The sequence below is a fragment of the Pleurodeles waltl genome, chromosome 3_1 (assembly GCF_031143425.1).
Source record: "Pleurodeles waltl isolate 20211129_DDA chromosome 3_1, aPleWal1.hap1.20221129, whole genome shotgun sequence".
In the NCBI taxonomy this organism is placed as follows: domain Eukaryota; kingdom Metazoa; phylum Chordata; class Amphibia; order Caudata; family Salamandridae; genus Pleurodeles; species Pleurodeles waltl.
Window position 1 is genome coordinate 528,408,678 of NC_090440.1, and position 22,106 is coordinate 528,430,783.

Consider the following 22,106-nt stretch of genomic DNA (forward strand, 5'->3'; position numbering starts at 1 on the left):
TGATCTTTATTTATCCTACTTTAGTTTTTAGGTCGAGCGCGTAATTGCGTCTGAGTTGTTGTTAATATTGTGGGCTTTTAACCACGCCCACCTCATGCCCATCAGTTTCACTTGTTCCTGGACTTGCCTTTCAAAAATCTTTTGATGTCCTTGTTAAATGCTTTGTGTTTCTCCCGCCTTTAGGCTGCCTTGTTACTGCCTTTGTGACTGACCCTGTTACATAGATAATTATATGATTGCTGAAATGCTTTACTGTGAGCAGACTACTTTTTTATTTCGTCTCACCCTTTGTGTCCTTGGCACTGTCAAGTCGTACACAGAGCAAGCTTAATCAGCAGTATTGGAGCGCTTTGCATGACTACCAGTTACTTCTCATTGTTTATTTTGTTTCCCCATCGCTCTCCACAGCGCAAGCTTAATCAGCAGTATTGGAGCGCTTTGCATGACTACCAGTTACTTCTCATTGTTTATTTTGTTTCCCCTTCGCGCTACATGGCGCTTTCAAGTCTTACACAGCGCAAACTTAATCAACAATATTGGAGCGCTTTGCATGACTACCAGTTACTTCTCATTGTTGATGCAGGGAGCCAAACAAACCTAACTGGACATGAGAAATTCCCTATCGAAGGCAAACATTTGTGTGTGAGGCAAAGGAAAAATCTGGCTCGTCAGTGCTTCATACCACATTCCAGATTTGTGGTTAATGAGATGATGCTGTATTGAAAGTTCATGACAACAGGACCGCCGTTGTGACAACATCTATAACAAATACTTCACACACATATGGTTTAATAGCGGGGAATGGCAAAGTGGGACAAACGTAAAGCATTTACCAATGACATCAAGGTATTTTTGAAAGGCAAGCCCAGGAACGAATGAAAGTGATGAGCATGGTTAGAGCCCACAGAATAGATTGCAACAGGTCGAAAAGCGCTTGCACGCTCACCCTAAAAAATGAATGAAATTGAGATGGTCTTGCAGCTTCATGATGGTGACATTTGACATTGCTCCTTTAAGGTCGCCAGCAGCCAGATTTCTGACTTAGCCACATACTGATTTAGTGTCATAACATTTTTATTTCATTTATTTTCTCAGCTTTGTCTCAAAGGGTATGTAAGTGAGTACAACACTCACATCTAAACATTAGTATAGTGTTTGATAGTTTTCTAAAGACAAAGCCTTCATTAAACTGTCCTAATTATTTTTTTAAAACCGAGCATGCTCCATTTTAAGACTTCAGTTTAAAAAACAAACAAATACAACAAACATTTTGCCCCAACTTAGAACTCTGGGCCTTTACATGAAATAACCATTTAAAAAAAAAAAAAAATCAGTTTTTTCATTGTTGACACATTTCATCAGAAACTGGCTGCCAGAGCTTCCTATTGCAACAAAGTTGGAAGAGCAAGTGAATTGTTCTTCACCAATAATTTGAATAATTTAGCAACAACTATCTTTTTTACACTCCTAATGACATAAATTATGAATGATGAAGGAATGTTTCATTTTCAGAAGAGCGTGTATTAAAATGTATAACTACTCCACCCTTGTTGGGAGAACTCACTGCAACCACACCCTAATTTAAACCCCTATTTAGAGTACCTCATGGCACACACTGTTCCCCCCCCCCAGCCTCCAACTCTACAGTATTCAGTAATGGTAATTGCTAAAGAATTCAAGCTCCATTTCAGGTAGGTAGCAGGTACATCATCCAGCACTGGATGGTTTTGTCCATTGTGATAGCCAAGTCCTGGAGCATGAAAGATTTGGCAGAAATCCTTTAAAATACAGAATGACTAAGGCATATACACATTTTTGTCGGTTGTCTGGCACAGTGGAAGACCTTCATATATGAGATGAATGACTAAATCATTGCAATATTGACTTAGCCTCCACTGAATTACAAATGAAACAGAGTTAATGTTGTTTGTAAGTATCGTAACATGACAGTAAATAGAAATATGTAGACAAAAACCTTATGTTCAACGCCATGTTTGGCTGTAGATACACATGTTGTGCTTAAGCTCGCCATCTAGTGTTAGGTTTGGAGTGGTACAACTTGTTTTTCTTCAAAGAAGCTTTTCGAGTCCGTGTCGAGTTACTCCTCCTCTTGGTAATACTGCGCACGGGCATCGAGTCTTTTGTTAGAATTTTTCCCACCGCAATCTGGTTCGGACATGTGTTACTCTCTCTCCGGGTTCCTGGCTTAATACAGTCCAAAACTGTATTCTTTCCCTCTTTCTATCGCCGTCGGTATTTTTTCGACCTCAAATTCTTTCATGCTCTGTCTTCGGTTCTACCTTACACCAGGAATCAATTTTCAGCCCTTCGGGGAAGACAAGACCATCACAGGCTTTCTTCAAACCTACCTCCTCCATGTCGCATTTAACTATGCAGCCCTATTGGAACGGACTCCATTTCGGTTTTGCCCTCAATGCCACTCCAAATTTCCTCACACCGACCACCCGCAAGGTGTGAAATTTGTGTGTCTTCCCTGATCGCTCGAGCAGACCTGCAAAGCATGCCATTCATTTTGATAAAAAAAGACACTCTGAGATAGAAGAGCGTGTTATATGGAAATGGCGTCTTGCACTCCAGACGACACACCGGACATCTTCGGCAACAAGCATGCACAGGAAGAGCTGGAGAACGAACAAGCCTCCTCCATTGAAGACTAGGACTCCGATGTATAATCTTACATTGAGAGTCAACCACTGCAGTCAGCACAAACCGTGAGTAAAAAGACATGTTCACCCTTTGTCAAAACAACATCAAAAGAGGTCACAGGTCTGCCACTGCCTTCCAGACATGGTCAGAACCAAGAAACTTATTTGGATGCCCTGCCTTCCGGCTGGGCACTGAAAAAAGCCAGAGCTAAATCTTCGGCATCGACCTCGAGCACCTCTACACAACCAAAAATACATGGTACTTTGGTGTACCATGGCTGCACCCACTGACCCATTATTTGTAAAACCACAGATCCCTCCAGACTCTGTTGTTGCCTCTACTGCTAGTGAGGGGGCTCATAGCCAATATGCAGAAGACACACCTCCTGATAAAGAATGCAAAAAATTAGATACAGCAAGTAACAGAATGGCAGTTCAAGCAGCCAATCACTTGTGGATTTCTAACACCCAGGCATTATTATCACGGTACGCTAGAGCAATGGGATGCCATTGAGAAATTTTTACAATACCTCCCTGAGGAACACCGTAAAAGGGGTGTAGAAATTGTAGTTGCAGGGCAGACAATTTCAAATAATTCAATTAGATGTGCACTCAATGCTGCTGATCCTGCAGTGCGTAGTACTAACATTAGCGTCATATTAGGCGACATGCCTGTCTCAGATGTTCGGGTTTTAAACCAGAGGTACATCAGGCAGTGTTGAACATGCCCTTTGATAAAGAGCATTTATTTGGCTCACAAGTGGATACCACACTTGAAAAGCTAAATAAAGACAATCAGACTGCCAAAGCTGTGGGCGCACTCCAAGCCAATACACAGAGGGATAACCTTTCGTCATGTAGGACAAACAAAGACCACCTCTCACTACACCAGAGGGTATTTTAGAGGTTCCTCCAGAGGGAACTATAACAGAGGAAAAGTTAAACCAGCTACATCTAGAGGCTCCTCATCCACCACCAAACAATGACTTCCTACTTAAACCAACCAATTCACACCACACCTGTAGGGGGAAAGTTGCAAATATTTTCCTGCAATGATCTCAAACTACCACATATCAATGGGTACTTTCCATTATCCAAAATGGTTACTGTTTGGAGCTCACTTCCACTCCGCCAAATATACCCCTGTGCCTCAGATCACTCTCATGAGACACCTCAAATACCAGTTGGAGAGCACATCTCCACAACCTCACAGTCCAGGGGCTATGGGACACCACTCAACAGTCCTTGCACATCAGTTACCTGGAACTGCAAGTAGTCTTCCTAGTAGTGAAAGCATTCCTTTCACAATTGCAACCCAAGGTAGTGTTGATACGTATAGTCTACATGACTACCATGTACTATCTTCATAAACGGGGGACACAATCTCATCAACTATCCCATTTTGCGCAATCAATATGGAAATGGGTAATTCATCACCACATTCACATAGTGGCATAATACCTCACTTTGCAGTCCTGCTCAGCAGGATACAGCAACAAGTCCATGAAAGGGAACTCCACACACAAGCCCTCCACCAGTACTTTCAAATGTAGTAAACCCCTCAAATAGACCTATTTGCCACACCTCAAAATACCAAAACTTCGCCTCCAGGTAACGCATGCTCAGTCCAAAGGCAATGCTCTATGGATGAGTTAGTCAGGGATTTTTGCTTACCCTTTTCCCTCTCTCCCATTCCTTTTCTGGTTCGAAAGCTCAAACAAACCTCCCTGACTATGATCCTGGTAGCTCCTACATGGACATGTCAGCCATGGTTCACAACACTCTTGGATCTCTCAGTAGTTCCACATCATAAGTTCCCCAATATACCAGACCTTCTAACACAAAATCAGGGTCAAATAAGTCATCCAGATCCCAAATCGCTCAACCTAGTGATATGGCTCCTGAGGTCATAGCATTTTGGTATTTAAACTACCCCAGGAATGCATGAATATTATAAACGAAGCACATAAACCTACAACTAAACAGTGTTGAGCAGCAAAATTGAAACATTTTTGTATGTTTTTGCAAAACTCAAAAGATTGACCCTCTTAAGCAAACATTACAAGAGATTGTCTGTTATTTGGTTCATTTACAAAAAGCAAATCTTGATTGCACATCCATTCCTCTACATTTGGCAGCCATAGCTGCACATCTTCAAAACAGACAGCATATTTCTTTGTATAGAATTCCAGTTATCAAAGGATTTAAAGAAGGACTTAAAAGAATCATTCCACCAAGGGTTCCTCCAGCCCCATCCTGGAATCTTAACATTATCCTCACAATGCTTATGGCTCCCCCTTTTGAGCCACTTCACTCCTATTCTTTATAATATTGATAATTCTCATTGAAAGTAGCTTTTTTAGTCGCTATCACTTCCCTCAGATGTGTTAGTGAGTTCCAGGCTTTTACTTCGGAAGAACCTTTCTTCCAAATTCCTCAGGAAGAAATGGTCTTAAGAACTAATCCAAAATTCCTTCCAAAAGTAGTTTCACAATTCATATCAGTCAGTCAATAGAATTACCAGTTTTCTTTCCCCAACCAGATTCTGTGGCAGGAAGTGCTCTACATACTCTTGATGTTAAAAGGGCTCTTCTGTATTATGTAGATAAAACCAAAGACTTAAGGAAAACAAAACCACTATTTGTGGCTTTCTAAATGCCCCATAAAAGAGAGCCTATATCTAAACAAAGTACAGCTAGATGGATAGTCATGTGTATTCAAACTTGCTACAGTAAAGCCAAATGACAAGTCCCTGTACCACCTAGAGCACACTCCACTAGAAAGAAAGTTGCATCCTTGGCATTTTTAGGTAACATAACTATAGCAGATATCTGTAAAACAGCCACATGGTCTCCACCACATTCCTTTACTAACCATTATTTTGTAGATGTATTTGCACATCAATAAGCAAATGTTGGACAAGCAGTGCTCAAAACACTCTTTCAGACAATTGCAACTCCTACACACTAGCCACTGCTTCGTGGAAGGACTGCTTTACAGTCTATACACAGCATGTGTATCTACAACCACACATGCCATTGAACGTAAAATGTTACATACCAGTAGACATCGGTTTGTGGCATGTAGTGATGTAGATTCACATATGTCCTCCCTGAACGTGTGGACATTGCAATTTGTTGATATGTAAATTCTGTACATTGTAGGTACATTGCATGGACATATTTTATATTCTACTTTCTATTTTATTACTTCACTTTCCGCTTGTGGAGAAATAATCTAACAAAGGACTCTATGCCTATGCACGTTATTACTGAGAAGAGGAGTCACTCGATCCTGTGACTCGAAAAGCTTCTTCAAAGAAAAACAAGTAGTACCACTCCGAACCCAACACTAGATGGCAAGCTTATACACAGCATGTGAATCTACAGCACTACATGCCACAAACAGATGTCTACTGGTAAGTGACATTTTTGTTTACACTGTAGCATCCACCATCTAAATGTATGCGACCCGGATCCATATAACCAGGGACTGTAAACAAGACTTACTTTTAAAAGGTGGTTAACAATTGTGATCATTTGTAGAATATGTGCAGCAAACAAATTCAGAGAATACCCACAAATTCCTGTCAAAATACTTACGAGAGCTGAGGGCTGCATCTTATTCTATTTGCCATTCACCCAAAGAGTTATGAATGTGAATAACCTCAGGTTGCAGATGGTATGGTCAATACTGATAATCAGAAGCTAGCTTTTGCCTTGTTCAGAAACTACCAGTTGTTGCTACATACAAGCCTTAATTAGGTCAAGCGGTCAACTCAACTCAATAGTCTTGTTGAAATCCCACAGTAGAAGGAAGGATAGATGGGTCGTCCATGTGTTTATAAAAACCTCTGTGCATTCCCCAGCCCAAAGCCTTCAAGAGTTTATGCAACAGACGCATGGGGAGACTAGTTATGATTAGAGCATGGGCACACCTTTGGAATTAGTTTACTTAGCTGTTTGGGACAATGATTACACTGACTGACTACATGTTTCAACAACATTTCCAAAATCAAAATTATGCAAAGTGGCTGATTCTTGTTGATCCCCCACAGGAGTTGTTCTCTCACATCCAATATTTTAAACTCAGTACCTCTGCTAGGTTGAGAACCTTACTGGATGTGCTTCCAGAGTTTAAGGTGCATGGATGTCTCCACCAACTTCATCAACTTTGCCAAGTGCCAGGGATTGTATGAAAGCTAGTTAGGGTAATTGGATCGAGTGAGCTTTTCTATTAGTGAAGCCTGATTCAAGCACTCCGGTATTCAATTTTCTAAAAAGTATTGTTCAATAACTCCTAATGGTTGCCGCCATCAATCGTGAATGTTCCTTAAAAATAAAAGTAAGGCAATGATCACCCTGGTAGGCAGTAACATTTGTGCTCTGTGTGATTGCAGGCTATTCTTCTATGAATTTCAAACATAGTTGCAGATTTGTATCAGAACTAGAAGCTCATTGTCTTAATCATTTTCCTTGTCCTTGATTGAGGTTGGCGTCGGTTTGGATCCATTTAGGCTAAATCTCTTCAAAACGGTCTAGATGGGGGTGTACATTGTTTACAATATGGTTTGAGGCATAATTTATAATTGAATAAACTTGACCCAATAAGTAAATGCAGTCCTGGAAAGAAGTATCCCTTTTCACCATAGCTGACCAAGGGCTTTGCTGACTAAACATGCAAGTGAAATCACAGTGCTATGTATTTGGAAAGCTGTTTGACAAAGTCAGGTCCTAACCACTAGGTGGTAACTATCTAACATTCCCTTCAAAATTGGACTACTGGGACACTATAATAAGCAACATTTCCTTTAGTGTACCAGAACTCACTCGAGTATAATATGCTTGGAATGTGTGCAGGTCCTATTTATATAAAGTAGTTTTGTATTTTTCTGTGAGAAATGGGTGTTCCCTCTTGCAGTGTTTAAGACTTAAGTTTATTTTCACTGTGTTGGTGAGATTAGGATTTATGATCGAGAGACCATCTTCCAGAATGGTTTCTGAATTACTGCTCATCTTATCTCATCTAATTTCCTAAAACAGTAGTGTTCAGTGTCAAAGATGTTTAAAAGGTTAGCTTCCAAGATGTTTGACTCTACCTGGATCAGATCAAGGCAAGATCAAGGCAAGATCACGTCAAGGCATTCACATCATCCCCAAGAGTTGATCACTCTCATTTTTAACTGTAGGAGAAGCTAATAAATGCCACATGGGGAATTCTTCATTTCCTACTTCATCTCCCTTTCATGGACTCTTGCACTCTAAAATGGAACAGGTGCTCATTGTCATATTTAGAAGGCACTATACATTTAACAGTGAGCGAGCTTTAAATCTTCTCCCTAGTTTTATGAATGCTTCCATTCACAATATGCAAAATAGATCATACAGTTGTGGCTAACGCTGGGCTTGAAGGCACAGTTGGGCAATTTTTTTTTTAGACCTGCAATTCACCTGCTTTACATATCATATTCTAGTCTGAATTATGTGAATTCTTCTGTGCATCTGTAACATTAAAGGATACTTTTAAGTTTGAAACCTCCAGTGTTAAAATTAGAACCATTCCTTTTCCATGTCAAAACCAAAGGTGTCTTTTTGGACTGGTACTTACTTCATGTGTAAAGATTAGATGCCTGAGCTACAATTTAGTTTCTGTAAGATCTGCCTTTCCCCCCAACACACTGTCACTCAGAGATGTATTTGGTTGTGCTGTGTAAGAACTTGCATTTTGGGACAAGGTTTTCTTAATGTAAAGAGAGCTGTTAACGCCATCTGAAATGTTTTTCACACCATTGCAGGAATTGTCTTTTTGGATGAAGTAGACAAGATAGGCAGTGTGCCCGGCATTCATCAACTGCGAGATGTTGGTGGAGAAGGAGTTCAGCAGGTATGCATTGAATATTCAACTTTTGTTATACATCTTTTGAATTTATATCAGAAGTGATCACTGATCTGTTGACAGGTTACTAGGGAATATAAATGTTTGATGTATTTGCTCTTTGTCTTTTTTTCAGACTGCACAATTCTAATGATGTGGTTTGAATTACTTATGTTTTTGAGAACCTCACGTCTTATCTAAAATTATCTGCTTATTTTCATAATGTTTGTTTTCTGTTACAGATGTGGTGTGTATAAAGTGACAGTCAATCATGTGTCTAATTCAGTGGTCTTCAAACTTTTTAACGCCGGGCCCCCAGTGGAAAAAAAAATAATCTTTGAGCCCCCCTCCTACTGTTTTAAAAATGCAATGAAATACATGAAGGCAAACATACTATTCTGGTCAGACAGGTCTGTCTTACTAAGGTGTACGATTATCTACAGTGTGATTATTAGAAGTGGGGGTGGGGTTTTTGGAGAGTATTTGGAGTCCCTATTGACACATACTTCTAGCTTGGATATAAATAACAAAACATGTTTGTGATGGCCCATTATACAGTGGTTTACTGCTGCTCATTTTTGTTTCTTCAGATTAAAATAAAGCCCTGTTACTAGCATAATGTTTCTTCTGGCCAGAGCCGGGCGCCCTCCCTGGGGTCACTCGAGGCACCCCTAAGGGGGCCGGACCCCAGTTTGAAGACCCCTGCTCTAATTTATACATCTAACCACAGATTCCTCATCTTAGAACATCCTCTAGACGACAAACTGGGTCTAGAGATTTTTTTCTCCAATGCTCTTGTGTGCCGATAGGAAATTATGCAGCTCTGCGCTGACTCATACAGTCCCAGAATTGACGGAGTACAGCTGCATATCAGCTCTACCCCTGTGCGTTGGCGTTGAGTCCTTTCTTTCTGCACCTTCTGATGCAGATCTGGAGCTCAGCAGGATATTGGGCATGGGCGTTCACAGGGTTGCCTTTGCTTCCTGGGCTCTTGCCACATCTTGAAGTTGCTTGACAAATGCTTACTCTCATGCACCAAAGGCGATTTAATAGTGAGAGGAAAAGTTGTACATCCCAGACATAGTAAGTTGACATCCTCAGTCATGTCCACCTCCAAGTCACAGACCCAGTTCTGTTCCTGGTCACAGGGCAGTTCCCAACCCCCACTCCACTTCCTGCTTGAAATCTTCAGGTAAGTCAAAATCGAGTCAAGCACAAGCATAAGAAGGCAAAGCAGGACTTGCTCATCCGTACTTCTCTGACTCCAGATAGAAGGTGTAAGAGCTCAAGATTTGAGTCACACCGCCTTGAGGTCACCTGCCACAGAACTGATACTTCAGTCTGTACTGGCTCTTCGCCGACTCCACACGCCTGTCCTTCAATAAATTAAGGAATTCAGTAAGGCTGTGCAGCAAATTTTCCGACTGCCTCTGGCAAGTCTTTGGGACCCACAGAGCCAAAGGGGCCTTCAGTATAGCTAGCATCTGCAGGCCTTCACCCAGATCAACTTTCCCTTTGGGGCCTGTTGTGGAGCCATACCACCTCTGTCACAGGCTTCCACTCTGGCCCTGAAATCTATGCCAGTCCCTGTTGTTCTGACACTACTACTGACTCTGCTGGCGCCGCTTGATGACCCAGTGGTGACACTCATGTCGAACCCCGATCCGACATCGTTCCGAGGTCGACCAGGATACGAAAGGTCAACCAGTTGACTTGCAGCCTAACTACTCCAGTGGCTTTAACAGTACCAAGCTACCAGCAGAAAAGCTCCCTTTCCTTTTTGGTTCTGTCTCTGATACTATGCTGGAACTGGGTGCACCTGTTGGTACTAATGATGGTGACGAAGATTACTTACTCCCCCCATATTATACAGATGGTGACTTATAAATTGACATAGAAATCACAAGTGGGGTTGACACTACCCCTGAAACAGTTTGACTTGCCACAAGGGCCACCACCTGAAGAAAGTGGCTCTTCTGGAGTGGTGGTTTGGTGGGCAGTTGAGGTTTGTGCTAGAATTACAGGTGCCCTCCATTAAGACTACAATACATATTTTGATTTTACAACCTGGCCAAGCAACATCAGAGCTCTTGATTCCATTCAATGACGCACTTATGGATAACCTGGTGGCTGCCTAGTTGAAATCATGTTCTTGTCTTCCCATTAGCCAACATGTTAGCCAGGTGACATAGGTCTGTACCAAATGATTCAGATGTTCTCACTAAGCACTTTATTCCAGGAAGTGTCATTTTAAGGCTTCGACCAGCAAGATAAAGGCCAGTCCCCCTGACAGAAAATACAAAAGGATTGATCCTATTGGTAAGCAGATCTTTTCTTCTGCCAACAGGGCTGGACTGGGGAACCCAGAGAATCTCTGGAAAATATGCTGATAACAGCCCTGTTGCCTTCACCTCCTTGTGCTATTTCTATTCCCATCCATGCATTATATCCCTCTCTCCCCGTCACTCCCCCACTCTCCCCTTCTCTCCCTCCCTCTCACCCTCTAATGAAGTTCTTCTGCACTTGCTGTAATTTACCTCGAGGAGCTGGGGAAAGATGGGGTTCTGGGCTTTCAAAAACCAGTTTCCAAAGTCCCCAGCCAGACGGAGAAATGGCTGGGGAAATAAAAGGCGTTTCAAGCACTGTCTGCCAGCCTTACACATAGGTTCATAAACGCAGTGCGTCTCTTGCGCTGATATACACACACACACACACACACACACACACACACACACACACACACACACACACACACACACACACACACACTAAATAGCAGAGGGCCTGCAAGATCTTGCCAGCCGCCTCAAAGTACCTTAGGGCTTGCTTGGCTAAGACGATCTATGATGGGCAAGACTTCGCGAAATGTCATTTGCTTGGGCTAGATGCCCCAGATTGCATTGTCCAGGCTGTTGGTACTACGGGCATGTAGACACATCTGTAGAATGTCAGCCGTAGTGTCTGGAGATATGCAGGTATTGCTGCCCTTGATGGGTCTCACCTCTTTGGAGGAAGGGTGGACTCTGCTCTGGTCTGGAACTCTTTAAAGATATTAGGGGCACAACGCATTCTTGGGACTATTAACTCCCTACAAAGCAATTTCCCATCAGTTCTGCAGATTTAGGGGCTAATTTAAGGTGCTAACCTGTCAGTAGCTCAATCGTTCCAAACCAGTTTTGCACCTGATAGCCCGCCTTTCAGAGTCGCAGCTGCAGCACCAGCAGACACCACACAATCCAGCAGAGGTCCAGCATTCCCCAACTACCCTTCCCCTCCTACAACAGCCAGCAGGACACTTTAATTTGATAACAAAAGGCAGCCATGACAAAAGGGTAAATACTCCCAAAGGAGTTCGGCTATTTATATGGGAAAGCTACAAAATCTTATGTAGATATCTGATGACAACTCAAGATATTTAAAAAAAAAAATTAGGCAAGCCCTCACACACCATGCTAGGTGTCATGCTTAATCATAGGGCTGACTCATTCATCAGAAATGGTTATGGTGACTAATGGGCTTCTTATGTTTAGGGAGTACTTACTATAGTGATAATATTGTGTTCGATGGCATCTGTCGCTGTAGATACGCATGTTTTGCAATAGCTCGCCATCAGGTGTTGGGCCGGAGTGTTACAATGTTTCTGATGGATACATCTACCTGTGGATTCCTCACCTTTTGAATACTCCCAATGTGCCAGCATTCAACTTTTCTTTCTAGCTCTCCACGTCGACGAGGAAGTCGCAATGGAACGGCTCCACACGTTACTCAATCTGACGTCATCGGAGCCATAAGAATTCCTCGCTGGCGTGCTGACATCAGTTCCCTTTTTTCTGCACCTTCAATGCTAACAGTTTTTCTACCTCTCCAGGTGTTACACTGTGTCGACAAAGCGTCTTCATTGAGTGTTCTTCATGCCACAATGTCTCCGCTGCAGAAGTCTGACTTTAAGCCTTGTAGGAAATGTGGAGGTCATCTGTCAGTTACTGACCCGCACGCCAATTGCCTCTGGTGTCTGAGTTCCAATCGCTCTGGGGTTGCTTTTCTTGCCAGAGTATGAACCTGAAGGCACTGAAGCAAAGAGAAGCAAAACTTTGTCTGGCAAAGGCCAAAAATGAGAAGCGGGCCGTCAAATATCCAGGTCTCGAGAGGAGTCATCTTCCGATTGATCTTCAAGATCACATAAGAAGCGGCATCCCCACAGCTCCCAATGTCGCTCTTGCCGAGATGCTAGCCCGAGGTCTTTGTCACTGACTTCCAAGTCTCTTTGCCATTCGACCTGGGAGGTGAGCCCCACGCTTTCTCCTCTGTGACTGAAGTCGCCATAGATGTTACCAGTGCTATCTTTGGTTGAGATCCCGGCGTCGCCCACTAGTCCTGCGGCACAGTTCTCTCCTGTTACTCCACCAGACCAGGAGATTGAGGAGCGAGAGTCAAGTCATGTCCAGCCTCAACAAGAATATCTAGCCTTTCCGACTCCTGTGGCTGATCCACCTGCCTTTTTAAATGCTATGTTCAGCATTTTCAACTGGGCTATTACCCCGTTGGTGTGCCTGCGGGCCCCACATGTCCTTTAGCCTTTAATCTTGACTTCCCAGCACTGTATAACCAAGCTCCTTTTATGCCTTTTTTGCCCACAGCTCCATCACCTTTAGGGATGACGGCGTAGCCTATACCGATGTTGTATAATATTCCTCCGGCATAGAGTCACACAGCTCCTACCCAGAGTAAAATCTCGACTCTGGCTTCACTGGTGCCGCAATAAACATCCTCGGCATTGGCGCACTCTTTATCGACATCACGGTTGGAATCTAGATTAGGATCTAGAAGCGAGGCCTTGAGACTCTTGGAGGAGCAGCAATATCTGGCGGAGCAACAAGACTTAGAAGAAGGAGAGATCCCTTTACATTCTCATGGCTTTGAGGGGTATTGAGGTGGCAAGCTGTCAGGACACTTCTCCTGAGTGGGAGTTATCACTTGGGTGTATTCCACCTCCGGAAGTTACTACTTATTATGGTGTGATCAGGAAGGCTGCTGACCTTTTGGGATTGCCATTACCCACATCAGAGCTGAAGTCCAATATCCTGACTCGGGTTCTCCACTCCTCCTCTGCTACATTGGAACCTTTGCTGCTGTTTAACCAGGCTTTGTCAGAGCCGGTTCTGGATCTGTGAAGGAAACTTGTGTCTACTACAGCTATTTCTAAAGTAATTGCCAGAAGGTATAGAGCTGCACCAGGTGACCCACAATTCCTTACTCGGCATCCAACACCTGAAAGTCTGGTAGTCCAGGCTTCTTGTTCATCTAAAGCGACTTCTGGTTCCTTCGCTATGACTCCTGCAGATCGGGAATCGAAACGCATGGAACAGTCTGTCAAGGAGGTCTTTTCATCATGTAGGATGTTTTTGAAATCAGTTAATGCTACTTGTGCGTTGGGCAGATATAGCCATGCACTGATGGACTCAGCTAAGGAGGTGGTTCCCAAACTGCTGCAAGATGTGCAGGAACACTTTAAGGAGCTGCTGCAGGATAGTCTGGCAATGGCTAAGCAGGTCATCCAATCGGGCCTGGACACTGCGGACTCTGTTGCCATAGCCATGGGTACAACGGTGGCTAGCAGAAGGCATGCATGGCTTAGGGGATCAGGATTCTCCCCTGATGTACAGTCCACCTTGATGGATCCAGATTGTTTGGAAAGAAGGCTGACTCAGCGTTAGAAAAGTTCAAGGAGAGCAAGGCTAGGGTGAAGTCTTTAGGCCTTCAGTCACTGTCCTCGACCTATAGACCTTTCTGTAGGTTTAGGGGGTTTGGGCGCAGCTCCTCCTTTCATAGGAGGCAGCAGTTCTAGGGTCAACTGTGTGCCAACCCCTTCTATAGGTCCTACAGAGGTCAGGGGAGGCTTTCCTGCCAAAGGAGGTGACTCCTTCTCCTTCAGGGCAGTCCATCACCCTTCAGTCCTTTTACCCTCCTCCCCACTCCTCTAAGGAGGAGAAAAGGCTGCACCATCTGGATCCAAAGAGAGCATTTAGCTTCTAGGTGGGCAGGACGAGGGAGATGCGGACGGATGATCAGCTCTTGGTTGGCTATGTGGGCAAGATGAAGGGCAAAGCTGTCCACAAAAAAACACTGTCAAGGTGGGTCATTCTTTGCATTAAAATATGTTATGCACCCACTTATGAAAAGTCCTTGAAGGCCTTGGGTACACCACTGCCAGAGAGTCATGGTTCGACCCGAAAAACGACTCTCGTCAACCGACCTTTGGGTTCGTCACTGAAAAAGGCCACTGAGTCAAGAAAGTCCATCAAAAGTTCATCTTCCGACTCAAGTAGGCATCCTCACTCCTCAGAGTCCAAGCCTCGATGCCCTGCTTCAGAGCCAAAACAACTGGCTGTATTTTCGGGCCTGAAAAAACTACCATCTTCGGAGCCGAAAAAGTATTTTTATTCGGAAGAGCAAGGACTTTCAAGCCATCTTAAACAGAGCTCAAAATCACTGGATGAACAGTCATATAGACCTTCTGTCCATGTTTCTGAAAACTCTGAGATCCAACCTATCCTTGAGATCATGGATGAAAGGCAATCAAGGATTTATATCCATAAAGAGACTGGCAGAATAATTACTGCACCTCCTGTACAGACCAAGAGAAAGTTGGCCTTTCAAGAACATTTAGACTCTGCTCCACCACCAGCAAAGATATATAAACGGAAGGAGAAGCCATTACCTATCCATACCTCTCTCCCTCATTCACCACAACTTTCTTTTTTGCCGCCACCCACTAGCCCACCACCTTTGCCTTCACCAACTCATTCACAATATTCTTATGGTGATACAGTTGGTCCTTGGGATCTCTATGATCCAGATCCTATTCTTAGCAATGACCCGGAATCATACCTGTCCAAACCTTCTCCACCAGAAGACATACACGCAGGTTATTTCTAGGGCAGCAACGTACCGTGGGTTGCTTATGCACAGTGAACCCTTAGAAGAGGATTTTCTTTTTAACACCTTCTCCTCCACTCACTCAAGATATCAGTGCCTCCCAATGCTACCTGGCATGATCAAGCATGCAGATCAAATATTCAATGAGCCAGTCAAAGCTAGAGTTATAACACCACACATTGACAAAAAATATAAACCTGCACCTACAGACCCTGATTAAATTACCCACCAAGTTCCTCCAGACTCAGTGGTAGTGCGTGCCGCCAGAAAGAGGGCTAATAGCCAGTTGTCAGGTGATGCTCCTCCCCTGGCAAAGAAAGTAGAAAATTCGATGCTGCTGGCAAGAGGGTAGCAACACAAGCTGCTAACCAATGGCGAATTGCAAACTCGCAAGCCTTGCTAGCATGGTATTATAGAGCCCACTGGGACGAGATGCAGGAACTCCTACAACACCTTCCAAAAGAACACCAAGAGAGCACAATAGGTTGTAGAAGAGGGTCCGGTCATAAGTAACAACCAAATACGGTCTGCCTTTGATGCTGCAGATACAGCAGCTAGAAGCGTTACTACTTCCAGGCCTCAAAACAAGCCACTACCCCATCTAAACAGTGACATATTTACCATCCCTCAACCCCACACATCTCCTGTGGGGGGCAGACTGCAGCAATTCCACTCTCAATGGCAAAATATCACCACTGATCAATGGGTACTGTAAATTATCCACCAAAGCTCGGCCTAGAATTGATTTCTACCCCCCAAGCATTCCTCCACGTTATCACAAACTGTCCTCAGAACACACTGTTCTGTTACAACAAAAAGTACAATCGCTACTACTAAAACAGGCAATAGAATTGGTCCCACATTCTCAACAAGGACCAGGAGTATACTCACTATACTTCCTCATTCCCAAAAAGGATGGCACTCTCAGGCCCATCCTAAACCTCAGATACCGAAATCTGTATATCCTGTCTGAACACTTTCACATGCAAACTTTGCAGGACCTCATTCCACTACTACAAAAACAAGATTACATGACTGCATTAGACCTCAAAGATGCGTATTTCCATATACCCATCCATCCAGCTCACAGAAAATACCTAAGGTTTGTGATAGCAGGAAAACATTATCAATTCAAAGTTCTACCATTCGACATAACAGCTCCAAGGGTATTCACAAAATGTCTAGCGGTAGTAGCAACCTATCTAAGAAGGCAACACATACATGTCTTTCCATAACTAGACGATTGGCTAATAAAATTAAGCACATTTCTACAATGTCAATAACACACTCAATACACAATAGAGACTCTACATACACTAGGGTTCACTCTCCGCTACCAAAAATCAAATTTTTAACCAGCACTGGTGCAGCCTTACCTAGGTGCTATTCTCCATACGCAAAAAGCCTTAGCCTATCCAAATACACAAAGGATACAAGCTTTCCAAAATCTCATACCACAAATGCAGCCAATTCAACAATACACTGTAAGATTTATCACAAAACTATTAGGAATGATGGCATCCTTTATGTTATGTTATGTTATAGAATTTGTAAAGCGCATGGCTACCCTAAGGGTTCCCAGCGATAATGGGCCGAACCTAAACTGAGCATAGAGGACAGTCCATTCTAAAACAACCAAGTTTTGAGTGGCTTACGAAAGTTGTATTCCTTGCTTTTAAGTCGAAGTCTGAGGGGAAGGGAATTCCACAGCTTGGCTCCCAGATATGCCATAGTGGCACCACCCCATCTAGCTTTTTTAACTCTAGGTAGGGTGGGCAAAGCTGTTGAGGCCGATCTAAGATCTCTGGAAGGCTTGTAAAAAAGAGGCAAGGGTTTTTAGTAACAGGGGGCCTCTATTGTGGAGAGACCTGTGAATACAACACAAGGCTTTAAATTTAATCCGCTGTTCTACCGGCAGCCAATGTAATGAGACCAATGCTGATTTCAGAGAGGTGCATCTGGGAATGTCTAGGAGAAGGCGGGCAGCTGCATTTTGTACCAGCTGCAGCTTCTTTTGCATAGCAATAGTACCACATGCAACACTAAACATGAGGACACTACAACAGTGCCTCTCACAGCAATGGTCTCAAGCACAGGGTCAATTGCAAGATCTAGTGTTAGCCCGCCAAACACACAAGTCCCTACGATGGTGGAATCTCAGCAATTTAATGAAGGGGCGATTATTTCAAGACCCTGTGCCTCAACCCACAATAACAGATGCATCAATGATTGGCTGGGGAGCTCATCTCAACAACCTCATCATTCAAGGAGAATGGGATTCAAAACAGCGAAATTATCACATAAACCATTTAGAATTATTAGCTGTGTCCTTGCCCTAAAAGTGTTTCAACCCCTTCTCAAACACAAGACTGTTTTGATAAAAACAGACAACTTGACGACCATGTATTATCTGAAGAAACAAGGCGGGACACATTCATCTCAACTGTCCCTTCTAGCCCAAACAATATGGAAATGGGCAGTTCACAATCACATTCATCTACTAGCAGACTACATTCCAGGAATACACAATCAGTTAGCGGTTCTCCTAAGCATGACACACCAACAGATACACAAATGGGAGATTCACTTTCAGGTACTTCAACAGTACTTTCTAAAGTGGGGAACACCAGAAATAGACCTATTCGCAACAAGCGGAAACGCAAAATGCCAAAACTTCGCATCCAGACACCCATAGCCTCTATCCAAGGGCAATGCTCTATGGATCAACGGGTCAGGGATATTTGCTTACGCTTTCCCCCCTCTCCCACTGCTTCCTTTTCTGGTCAACAAACTACGTCGGACCTCTCTCACCATGATACTCATAGCCCCAACATGGGCACGACGACATTGGTACACAACACTCCTAGACCTGTCAGTAGTACCTCACTCCAAACTTCCAAACAGACCAGATTTGTTAACACAAAACAAAGGAAAAATCAGACATCCAAATCCCAGTGCTCTCAACTTAGCGATTTGGCTCCTGAAGTCATAGAATTTGTATACTTACAACTTCTATTAGAATGCATGGAAGTTCTCAAACAAGCACGCAAGGCTACAACTAGACAATGCTATGCTAACAAATGGAAACGATTTGTTTTATTACTGTCAATCTAAAACTACTGACCCACTTACAGCACCAGTACAAGATATTGTATGCTATCTACTTCATTTGCAGAAGTCAAAACTTGCCTTCTCATCTATTAAAATCCATCTTACTGCAATATTAGCATGCATGCTAACTATTCAACATACCTCTCTCTTTAGAGTCCCAGTTATAAAAGCCTTCATGGAAGGACAAAACGTATTATTCCATCTAGAACACCACCTGTTCCTACTTGGAATCTCAATATTGTACTCACCAGACTAATGGGCCCACCCTTTGAACCCATGCATTCTTGTGAGATTCAATTCTTAACATGGAAAGTTGCTTTCCTAGTGGCCATCACTTAATTGTGAAGTTAGTGAAATACAAGCATTCACTCTTGAAGAACCATTTGTCCAAGTACACAAACATAACGTTGTATTCAGAACTAATCCCAAATTTCTGCCATAAGTGGTGTCGCCTTTTCACATAAAGCAAACAGTGGAATTGCCAGTCTTCTTTCCACAGCCAGATTCAAATGCAGAAAGAGCCCATCACACTCTTGACCTTAAAAGAGCTCTAATGTACTATGCAGATAGAACAAAAGAATTCAGAAAAACAAAACAGCTTTTTGTTGCCTTTCAACAACCACATAAAGGGAATCCCATCTCTAAGCAAGGGTTGGCAAGATGGATTGTTAAATGTATACAAACATGTTAGATTAAGGCATAAAGACAACTTTTAATCACACCTAAAGCACATTCCACTAGTAAGAAAGGTGTATCTATGGCATTTTTAGGAAACATACCAATGGCAGACATATGTAAAGCTGCCACATGGTCTACACCACATATATCTCCACAATAATGCTTTGTAAATGTATTTTCAAAGCAACAGGCCAATGTAGGTCAAGCTGTCTTAAGAACATTATTTCAAACAACTCCTACAGGCTAGCCACTGTTTTGTTTGGGGAGAGTAACTGCTTTGTAGTCTATGCATAGCATGTGTATCTGCAGCTACACATGCCATCGAATGGAAAATGTCACTTAACCAGTGTACATCTGGCATGTAGTGCTGCAGATTCACATGCACCGTACCTCCTCCCTGGAAGCCTGTAGTTGTTGCAATTTTTCTCTTTTGTACATATGTATATACATTTACATTTGCATGGACATCTATTCTTACGTACTATTGTCACTTAGATCATTTTTGACAAACAGGGCAGCCCTGTGATGAAGCATGACACCTAGGCTGGTGTTTGAGAGCTCTCCTAACATTTTTGACTTGCCTTCCATTTAGTTGTAACTGCTTTTGTTGTTAGTCGTGGTTGGGAGGATGCATTCCATGCAAGCCCACTCCCTTCTTTTCCCTTTTGTCCACCCCCACTCTCAACTTGAGGATTAGTAACTGGCACTGTATTTTGACCCCAGCGGCTCACGACCCCTCAGTTGAGGGCAGGATTTGGCACTCGCAGATTGATGATTCATCATATCCAATAGATGGGTCTTGCAGATTGTTCAAAAGGTCTGTGCCCTCTCCTGCCCACCCAGTATTCCTCACAAACCAGAATGAATTTTTGAGGAGCATCTGTTCATCCAGCTACAGGAGTGACACCTCTTAGTTTCCAAGGGTGCAATAGAACAGATAACTGATTCATAGCAAGGTGAGGGTTATCTTTGTCACACCATCCTTTCAGACAGGTTCTTAAAACCCTGCTTTTCACTTGACCATGATTTTGAGTTGGTGTTGTGCCCGGATCTTAGCGCTTGTGACCATGATGTTCTTTTTGCCTTTTACGAATCACCTATGTAAGATTATATATCCCCTCTTTCCCAGTTGCAAAAAAAGACGAATACCTTTGGCCTATCCTTGACCATCAAGCCCTGAATGCCTTCCTGTGAAAGAACAAATTCCAAGAAGTGCACATTGGCCGACATAGTGTCTTCTCTGGAGTGGATGAAGTGCTTGGACGTGCAGAATGTATATATTCATAGACCCATCCTGCAGCCTTACAGCCATTTACTGTCATACAGAAAGGGCATGGAGCACTTTCAATTTGCCATGCTGCAGCTCGGCCTCACTTCCACCCCTCCGATGTTCACAAAAGTGGTGGCAGTGGTCGCTGTCCTCTTTTGAAGGTCGGGGTTTATTTATTCCCATACCTTGACAACTGGCAGCTGAAGGCAGGCTTGCTGCAGTCAGTTGTGGACCATATCCAAACAGTGGTGGAATTTCTAATGTCATTGGGGTCACCATAAATGATGCAATGTCCCATCGGATTCCATTCCATTCATTTGGGTGCCCCTTTGTATAATGAGGTTCAAGGCTGTTCCTTCACCTCACAGAGCATGGAACATTTAGACTATGATCCTGATATTTTAGGCTTGATACTGGATTGGTGGCTCTCGGGCTTCTTGACCTTTTAGCCTTATATATTCTCTTTGACATTTACACCAGACGGCACATGCAGCTTCAGTTGGAACCTGAAATGGCAGTGGACTCACTATCAAGGCACATTTCTGACACCATCCAAGTCTCAAAACAGCAAAAGATTTGAAACGGTTGCCGACTGATCTAAATTTCTCCTGTAGCAGGTCCCTTTCCCTTCCTGCCGCAGTGATGACGGTCTCATTGCTACTGGTTTCAGGGATGAAGATAAGATGCCTCTAGTCTTCTCTAAACTGCTAGATCAGCATCATCCTACTGGAGCTACTGCACACTAGTTTGGCGCTGAAGACTTTCTTGCCTTCAGTCAGAGGGAATGTGATGCAAATTCTTACAGACAACACTGCCACCACTTGGTACTGCAATAAGCAGGGCATGTGCGGTTCTGGGTCCTCTTCCAGGAGGTTCAGTGCCTCTGTAGATGGCTGGAACAACATAACATCTTCCTGGTCCCCAACCACCAGTCAGACTCCCTGAATTACAAAGTGGACTAACTGAGCAGATGTTGTCTGACAGATCGCAAGTGACATCAACATCCCAAGGTGAGGCATTGAGCAGTAGGAAAATCCAGGGTTAGATTTTTTTAGGCACTGTCCAGATCATGCAGTGTCAACAATTTTGTATGTTGGCGTTCCTGTGATAGCACTCGTTAGGAGATCTATTACGGCCTGGAATGGACAAGAGACTCTTACAAAACTTTTTGCCACTATCTCTACTGTCCTGAATCCTGAAGATCAAAAACGACCAGTTCCAAATCGTACTAGATACCCAGACTGGGCCAGAGGAGTGTGGTACCTGGAACTCCTGAACATGAGCATATGTTCCCCGGTCAGGTTTCCACTTCTGGAGGACCTCTTGTCCCAGCAACAGGGTAGGATTCTGCATCCATCTGATCCTCTGTGACCAACATACGTGGAAATTGAGTGGCGGCAATTAATTGCATTTGATTTACCATCTGAAATGGTGAATGTCATATGTGCCATCAGGCATCCTTCCATGACATTCTGTGGTGGGTGCTGGGACAAAATAGTAACCTGGTTTTGTGGCCAAGATGGAGACCCCTTCCAAACAAAGCTGGCGGATGTTTTTTTGTTTGTTTTGTC

The 22,106-nt window shown here is 43.3% G+C and overlaps 1 protein-coding gene across 1 annotated transcript in view; it reads left to right on the forward strand.

Annotated features, from left to right (window-relative positions):
• The window catches only part of CLPX (caseinolytic mitochondrial matrix peptidase chaperone subunit X), a 360,248-nt gene that overhangs the window by 209,694 nt on the left and 128,448 nt on the right, over window positions 1-22,106 (forward strand). Inside the window, exon 9 of the mRNA XM_069222819.1 lies at window positions 8,461-8,549. Within this exon, the coding sequence (XP_069078920.1) occupies window positions 8,461-8,549 (89 nt within the window). The remainder of the gene's footprint in view (window positions 1-8,460; window positions 8,550-22,106) is intronic.